The 8,946-nt window shown below is 35.1% G+C and overlaps 1 protein-coding gene across 1 annotated transcript; it reads left to right on the forward strand.

Annotated features, from left to right (window-relative positions):
• The first annotated feature begins 456 nt into the window (after window positions 1–456).
• Window positions 457–8,125, forward strand: LOC113233131 (1-acyl-sn-glycerol-3-phosphate acyltransferase beta-like). The gene is made up of 5 exons (XM_026468127.1): window positions 457–647; window positions 1,771–1,904; window positions 4,144–4,325; window positions 6,350–6,518; window positions 7,915–8,125. Exons 1-5 carry the CDS (start codon window positions 457–459, stop codon window positions 8,097–8,099), a joined length of 861 nt encoding a protein of 286 aa, XP_026323912.1. The 3' UTR covers window positions 8,100–8,125.
• The last annotated feature ends 821 nt before the right edge of the window (window positions 8,126–8,946 follow it).

Below are 8,946 nucleotides of genomic sequence, written 5' to 3' on the forward strand. Positions count from 1 at the left end.
CTCCAGACCTTCTAGTCGACCGAAGGAGGAACGGTGAGGGTGGGACTAAATTGAAAAGTTCCTACGCACACTCCCCGAAATGTATCCGATAGAACACCGACAAGCAGGCTACTTTTCTGCGATGGTCGAGATTTTGTAGCTTCGACTCCACAGGAGAATTATTGTGTGTGTTGTTTTCTCGAAAAAGTAATTACCCCCAGAATTTTTTAGATTGATAGAAACTAGATGGCGGTCTCTAAATTTTATAGACATCATCACCTTACAACCTGACCAGAAATCATTACAAATTGGATTACGGCGTCCACGATCTCACTCTCTTATTCGTTCAAAATATTTTTTTTACGGAACGCTAAACGAACTTAGTAGTAACAAACACAAGGACTACTGAGTATGTCAGTAAATAATTGGTGAAGCAAACGCGTCGCGCATATTCAGACTTTCATGTGATTTCACAACATGTGGGCGTATGTGTGGTGGTGTATAGGGTTGTTCGTTGTCACAATCGTTCTCCGAAAACTGTTATCCGTCAAACCAAGTAAAGTCAAATTCCACTTCAAGTTCATTTTAGGTTACTTTCTTACGTTTTTGATTGCATTAGTAGTTTGGCCACTAATGTTGTTAAGGCCAAAAGACGTGAAGAACGCAAAGTGAGTATTTTATTGTAAGTAGAAGGACAGGTGGCCCAAAGGTTTAACCAACCGCCTCTCAAGCAGAGGCCGTGAGTTCGAATCCGGGCTCGCATCTCTGAGTTTCTCGGATATTCTGTGGGAAAGTTAATTTAATTTTATATTTACGGAAAGCTTTTCGGTGAAAGAAATGATCGTGACGAAACCTGCACGTCAAAGAAGGGTCACAACCCTCGGAAAACGTGTGAAGTTCACAATTCTTATTGGGCCGGCGTGGCCAGTGGCGGATTTGCCCTAAGGCCCAGACCACTACCGCGTCTGTCTGTCTGTCTGATCGCGATAAACTCAAAAACTACACAACAATGACGGAGCAAAGATAAGACGATCTTGCTTTGCTTATTAACATAGAAGCTGATTTTTTAATGAAATTGGATTGTGAGAATTTAACCAATGACTTTGCTGCGCTTAAGTGCAGACGATTCTTGTAACACGTTGTAAAACACTTATTATATCTACTTTTGTATGAGCATGAATCCATAGTTAAATAAATAAAACCTAAAACCGTTTTAAATGTTTTATTTAAATCTAAAACCTCCGAAAATGTTAAAAACTAGCAGTTATTATAGTTAACTAAATTTCTGAAACGATTTCGATAAAATATAAATGTAAAAGTGGGAATAAAGTAAATTCATTATGTAGTCTACCAGTTTATGATGAGTGCTGAGAAAGGGGCTGCTGGTACTGTCTACTTGGCCTGGGGCCTAGGGCGGTCGAGAATGCTAATCCGCCACTGAACGTGGCAGACTATGGCCTCAGCCCTCACCTGAGCGGAGACCCGTACCCAGCAATGGGACGTATAAATGCGTTGATGATGAGAAAGGACAAGTTCGTAGAATAAAAGTTTGTGGCTTCATACCGTCGACAGGTTAATAAATACCAATGACAATTTTTAAATTACTACTTAAACATACATTTATGACAAGCCAAATACATTCCACTGGTGTAGGTAGGTATATTTACCTGAAATTGGTTATTTATGTAAAATAACCAATTTCAGGTAAATATACCTACCTACTCTACTCTAATATTTAAGTGCTCGTATAATCAGTAGAAATTACATATACTTACTTAATACACTTTCCAGGGCAACTGCGCAGATAGCAAAACATATAACCAAGTTAATTAACGTACGATGGGAGTTGCGGAATGGACAAATTTTGTCCGAAGACAGGGGCGCTATTATAGTGTCCAATCATCAGTACTCACTGGATATCTTGGGTAAGGAAATCATTCAAACCTTTTTCCTATCCACTACACTTAACATTTGTTTTCATTCATTGTCCGCTTCTTTTTACGCCCTCATAAAGTTCTTTTGTATCCCTCCTATTCTTTATCATCTACGTACACTCCCGGCATATACTCGATGACTCCCGGACACATAATTCGTCCTGCATTTTTATTATTAAGGTGAAGTGAAACCCGAAAACGCTTTGACTTATTTTAACCACAAGGAAAATTTGTTTTTCGGACGATAAAAAAAATACGAATTCAACTTTTTTTTTTATTGATAATGAAAAGAGAAGATACGGGTAGTGAACTTGTGGCCCCAAACACGATTGACTAAACTCATTGACGTATCAAACTAAACTCACTCGATAAAAAATCACAAAGTTTCGCAAAATTCTCATTCACTGCGTTCATCTAAAGAAAAATCAGCGTCATTCGATTGTAATTACTGATATTTCAATTAAATTTTCCTTCCTGAATTCCTTTATAAATACCTTAGGGCGCGTTCCCACTATGTCGTCACGGTTTATTATCGTTTGACGACTGTCGTGTCTAGCCTGTTCCCATATCACGACTATTTGTCGTGGACGATTTTTTATCGTTAAACGACTGTCGTGCCTAGCTGTTCCCACTAGATCGTGACGGCAATTTATCGTTTCATAACAGTCTCCTTGTCGTTTGCACGACAGAATCGTTTGATGCGCTGCAGTCGCTTGTATGGTCTTTTGGAAGCGCAACGCCACTGCAAAGCGAGCAGAGGGCGCGGGGTACGAGAGGGGAGGGCAGGGACCAGAATACGTGCGGACAGCGATAAATAAAACGTGACGACAATAGGAGCTGCGACAATCAGTCGTCACGTTTTTATCGTGACGTTTTTTTATCGTCGGACGACTGTCGTTCTAGCTGTTCCCACTGTGACGACAGTTTGTCGTTGTAACAATAAAAAATCGTGAACAACAGTTAATCGTGTCGTGCTGTATATGAACAACTTCATTTAAATATACAAGCCACGACACTGTAAAGTGCACGACAATCTGTCGTCACGACATAGTGGGAACGCGCCCTTAGCGGAATATGCGATCATTTGAAAGTAAGCGAGAACTTTACTTCTATAAAGCATTTAAATGTTTAAACCTCTCCGCGTCTACCTCGCAAAACTTACTCAACCAAGATACCACTTCGCCTCAAAGAGCTAAAATACGAAAATATTGTTCTCATCGAAAAATGTTTTCCCCGGTTTCAAAAATTCAAATTTTCGACAATGAGTTATGGAAATGAGTTTAAGTATCAGTTTCGTATTAGTATCAGCTTAATTTTCGAATCGGTAAAACTGCATAATAGTTTAGTAGTTAGTGGGAACTAGAGCCCTATCGCTTACAAGGGGTATCCAGTTGAATAAAACTAGCGAACTATATTACACTTATTGTATTAAAGAAAAAGTAGGTACTCGCGCGCACAAATCGTTCCGCCGTCGTTCCGAATCGCAGTGCCCAAAGCGCGCGCGGCGAGAATCGCGAATTCCGTATTCGCGTGACCCCCCAACACCCCGCGTGCCCCTTGCAGATGTAATATATGTAAATAATTACATAAACGTAATTATTTTATTTTATTTTATTATTTATATTATTTTATTATTATATGTAATGTAATAATATAATGTAATGTAATGTAATATATATATATATATATATATATATATATATATATATATATATATATATATATTACATAAACGTAATTAATGAAAAAAGATAATGTATTTATCGAGTTCTTAGGTTTTCGCAATTGTTACACATAAAATATGAACTATTATTCCGGATTTAAATCGCGTATATTTGTTTTTTCAAACAAACCGACGAGGTATTTATTGAGGTATTTATTTATATAGGTATATACTTATACATGTTTTCGCATGTAGATGTCTTATAAGGGGATAACAAGTGATGTGAATATTTTGTTCAAATCATCAAGTTTTCTAGGAGATGAAAAATGAAAAAGTTCAAATCAATTTTTTAATTATTCTTATAGCTTCCCCCTCTTTTTGACAATTAAGTATTTTAGTACAAATTCAAACTTATAGAATTATAGCCAATCCGCCCTAAACATACATATGTTCACTCCGTACATCAACGACTTATATACTTAAATCAAGTCATCGTCTTTTATGGTTTACTCATGCATTTTCATATAGCACTTTGACGTTATGCATTAAATGAATATCTTGTTTTAGGTATGTTTAACATTTGGCACGTTGTAGATAAACTAGCGGCAGTTGCTAAAAAGGAAATATTTTACATTGGCCCTATTGGACTAACTGCTTACTTTGCTGGGACGGTGTTCATAGACAGAAAAAACGCGAAAAATGCTTATAAACAACTGAAAATCACCACTGAAGTCATGGTCAGGAAAAAGGTAATGAAGATTCATTTCCTCTACATTCTGATATATGTGTCTGTCATTGTTAAAGTGGTCCATATTTAAAGAATCATATTTTTTTGCTTAATGGTATCACATTTCATCATATCTTTCATTATAAACAAATTATTATACCTTCGATTTGAAATAAACATTGAAAAATTAAACGCACTGAATGCACATGAAAATTAACAACAATTCTCTTGTGGAGTCGAAGCTACAAAATCTCGATCATCGCAGAAAAGTAGCCTGCTTGTCGATTTTCTATCGGATACATTAATAATAATATAATAACGCACACACTCAACATAGCCCCGCACTAGGGAAACCCTGTGTCGCGGGTGCCATGGACACACACATAGACAACCACAAATTACACCCAAACTCACGAGAGAAATAATTGTAGGCCATACAACTATTTCTCCCGGCCCGGGAATCGAACCTGGGACTTCTGCGTGGCAGTCCGGCATGGTATCCGTTCGGCTACGGAGGCATTTCGGGGAGTGTACGCAGGAACTTTTCAATTTAGTTCCACTCTCACCGTTTCTCCTTCGGTCGACTAGAAGGTCCAGAACACTCCATCCTTACGTCGTTGATATACCACCTATTCGCACTAGGCGCTTTGCTTCCTCCTTTCTGATGAGTACGGCAAAGTGATGGAATACTATACGTTTCCCGAAAAGTGCAATTTGGGGCTATTCAAGGCTAGAGTGAATAGGCATTTTTAGGCAGACGCATATCATCGTCGGTCACATCGTCGCTTAACTTCAGGTGAGATTGTGGCCAAGCGTGTGTCTATTATATTTTTTTTAAATTAACACTTGTATTATTTTCCTACTCATTAATTTGCAAAAATATCGTTATTTCAAAATTTAATTGCAAAGAGATAATTCACTTTTACATTGATTGATACATATGGGTAACAGTAATTAGATAAGTAGGTACCTCTAGAGATAAGACATAATTAACTAAACCTAAAGAGTTTATTCTTCCGCTAATTCTAGATATTTATAGCTTCCGTATTTACATGCACAGCAGTTAAACCGTTTGTGCGCAGTGAGTACTTATTTAGCCTACTAATAAAACTGTAAGCGTACAACTTCTGTTTATCTAACCTTATTTAAGTGAGTTAATGCCAACTTACGCCTTCCTAGCGTACGCGAAGTCATAACTGATAGTATACACAGAAACAGCTTTAAATCGGCGGCCCTACCAAATAAACGTGTAAAGGAAACATTGCAAATTTACAGGAGCGATTAAAAACTTAAAAAATAATATTACTCATTGGATATACTTAAATACAATGTATGACCAAATTAAAGGTAACAAAACATTATATCTTATTTTAAAATTTGAAACACAAAAATATTGATAGTTTATGAGAAATAAATAAAAATACCTTTAAATTTTTTTTCTAGTAAAAATTACTTTGGCGGCTGTTTGTTTGTAGTGTTTACACTATTACGAGTTTTCGTGGGAAAAGTTATATTTTCTTTAAAATGTAACATAATAATACTCTGTTTTACTATGAATAATAAGATTTATCAATGCGAATATTATATAGTTACATGGTTATTTGAGAAGTTTAAATTTGCATTACAGTTTTAAAGATTGTTAAAGATTCCCATGAACAATATTACAAAGTTAGTTTGTTATAAACATGCATGAGTAGATAGTGTGCAAAATACATACCTATTTGCAATATTCGTGAGAGATTGTTAAATTTATTTTCCGTAGACTAAACATTGGAGTATCGAATACTTATAAAATTAATTTGAAACCAAATTTGAAAAAAAGATTATGAGGTGTATTTTAAGCGGGAAAATCCAAAAATACAATAAAAAAAAAATAACCGTAAAAGCTTTTACGCGTTTATTCGGTGGGGCCGTCGAAATGAGGTTGCAGTATGGACACGCTATGAACTGCGGAAGCTATCACTAAACAAACGCAACTAAAGCAAATTCATGTTATCTCTCTCAATATTACCAAATTCTGATGTACTTATCTAAACTTTGTTACAGACGAAGTTGTGGCTGTTTCCCGAGGGAACAAGAAACAGGAATAAGACAGGGCTGTTACCTTTCAAGAAAGGAGCTTTCACTGTAGCTTTGAGCGCGCAAGTACCCATCATTCCAGTCGTATTCTCGCCGTACTACTTCATAAATGAACAGAAATCCATTTTTAACGAAGGTGGTAATCTTTCAATCTTTATCCATTACAATCTAATACATTTACGATTCGAGATGTTCGTATAAATAGGATTATTGCGATGAATCCCATTTTAATTGAATGAAAATCTCGCACACATCTCATTCTCCTATAAACTAAAAAATTATATATATAAGATCCAAATAAAAGTAATGAAATATTTCGACTGCCCCAGAGCAGAAACTAGTAAGTGCGTTAGGTAAGATTTTACAGGAGAGCCAAAAAACACAAATCAACGTTGCCTTTTTTGTGTGTGTGTGTTGAGTGTGTGCCTTTGAACAATTTTCCTTTACAACTCAAATATTACATACATATTTTAGTTGATTTTCATTATTGCACAAGAAAATTTAGAATAAAATTTGGTTTCGTTTGAAAATTTAAATTAATAAAACAACTACATAACATTTTCAGTAAAGTTATTACCCCCAAATATACAGGATTATACTTTTTTACCTCGAGTACATTTTTATGTACCCGAAGTGGGTCCCATTTTCTTCCATACACAGATTAGTCTATGGAAATATAATAAGTGTAGCCATCTGCAAAGTGTTGTGGTGGATGCTGATAATAACATTTTGTACCTTTAGCCTTAACTCTTCTACACTCTCCTAAAACTTTATGTACGTATTTTTTTTACATAGCACCATAAAAAATATCCAGAAACTTAAGATCTGGAGATATTGCAGGCCATCTAATTGACTCGTTTGTACCTGTCCAGATATTTAAGTTATTATTACGGTAATATTATTTCGATATATTATTAATGTTATTTCGATTTATAAATACGATAATAGTGGATATTCTGCTATTATGAGACGGAATACATGCCTGATAAAATACGTTATTTCGCTCCTAGTCATGTAGAAGGTTTAATTAAAAAATTATGTCATGTTTTTAATTCTTAAAAATGAACAGTTTAGGTAAGGTTTAATAAAAATACAGCTAACATTCATCTTTTTTTCTAAATGTCCAGTAAATTGTAGGATTTAGAAGTAGTCACTGCAATTTGGTGAGTAATTACTACGTAGCACATATTCTTCCGTGGTAATTACTAAAGGAGTGGGATTCCGTTAAAAAAAAATATTTTCAAAACATTTGTTCCTTACTAGGTTTTGCTCTAGGGCAGCCGATTTATCTTTTTTTTTTTAATTTACGCATTTCGTAAGCTTACTACTCAAATAAATAAGTGTAGTAAATTAGTATAAGTAATTTGGGCTACACCGTAAATTATACACACTTTGTTGAAAATTTTAGTACCTACCTCACCCAAAGGTCTTTACCGTAAAGTGTGTGATTTCTTCGGTTAGAAATACGAGTGCATATAAACAAACATATAAATATACATGATTAGGCATTACTAACTTTCGTACTTTTACAGGTCATATCATAATCAAGTGTCTAAATCCGATTCCAACAACGGGATTAACAATGGATGACCTACCGAAACTCATGAATCGTGTTCACGAATTAATGGATATTGAGTTTAAGAAACTTTCAAAAGAGGTCCTTGATCCTTTACCCCCGGAGTATCCTCTTGCAAGTTTTTTGAGAAAAATGCAATAAAATATTTTATCTACACACATAATCATAAACTCTCTATGTGTTCATATACCTACAGCAAATTACGACCAGCATTACAGATAAACTGTTTTGTTAGAACAAATTACCTATCTGTGAAAATGTTATTATTGCTTCTTAACATCGAATTCGATATTATTATTACATTCAAATTTCGAACATCTCTGATTTTTATTTTTATTTTTATTAAGGCTTTGGCAAAGCCATCAGCCTAAACATGAAGTTTAAATATGTTTCCGGAAATATGGCCGCCACAAAGAGGATAGGCAATTTGAGGCGGCGTGCTTGGATTGACTCGGGATTCCTTAAAACGGGCCGATACGGGTATTTTAGTTCGAGATTCATATAATTTCGCGTTTTAATCTTCGATTAAGGCACAATAGCACTATCCTATTCCACTTTAAACTAGATTTCACAAAATAATTGAAAGTCAAAATAAAAACGACACTTTTCCGTCCAAAAGGTGCAGAGCGAATCCGAACATATCTGAAAAACAAAACAATTTGATTTGACCTCAATTCTAATATCAATCGAGATGAAGTTTTATTCGAAATGAAATGTCAATAGCATACAATTTTGACAATTTCACACGTTACTTAATATCGAACAATATGATAGTTGGGGCCGATTCTATGAATAAAAATAAAAACTACGATTGTGTGACATGCGTGAGAAAAATTTTTATTTGCCGCCATTTAACAATTGTAGCATGCGGTTCCTCAATACATCACAGACAGTTTATAACATGTGTATAGATAAAGCAGTGTATGTAACTGTACATAATTAGGCATTAAAACACTCGTGAGATGTTTTTATGAAATAATATATATAC

The sequence above is a fragment of the Hyposmocoma kahamanoa genome, unplaced genomic scaffold, assembly GCF_003589595.1.
Source record: "Hyposmocoma kahamanoa isolate Upper Pololo Valley unplaced genomic scaffold, ASM358959v1 78, whole genome shotgun sequence".
Classification (NCBI taxonomy): Eukaryota; Metazoa; Arthropoda; class Insecta; order Lepidoptera; family Cosmopterigidae; genus Hyposmocoma; species Hyposmocoma kahamanoa.

What these genes read in the sequence shown, in the direction of transcription:
- LOC113233131 (XM_026468127.1), top strand. Translation starts at nt 457, where the DNA reads ATGTGGGCGTATGTGTGGTGGTGTATAGGGTTGTTCGTTGTCACAATC. An exon ending in GTACTCACTGGATATCTTGG is followed by an intron (nt 1,905 to 4,143) that starts GTAAGGAAATCA and finishes ATCTTGTTTTAG; the next exon opens with GTATGTTTAACATTTGGCAC. An exon ending in GAAATCCATTTTTAACGAAG is followed by an intron (nt 6,519 to 7,914) that starts GTGGTAATCTTT and finishes GTACTTTTACAG; the next exon opens with GTCATATCATAATCAAGTGT.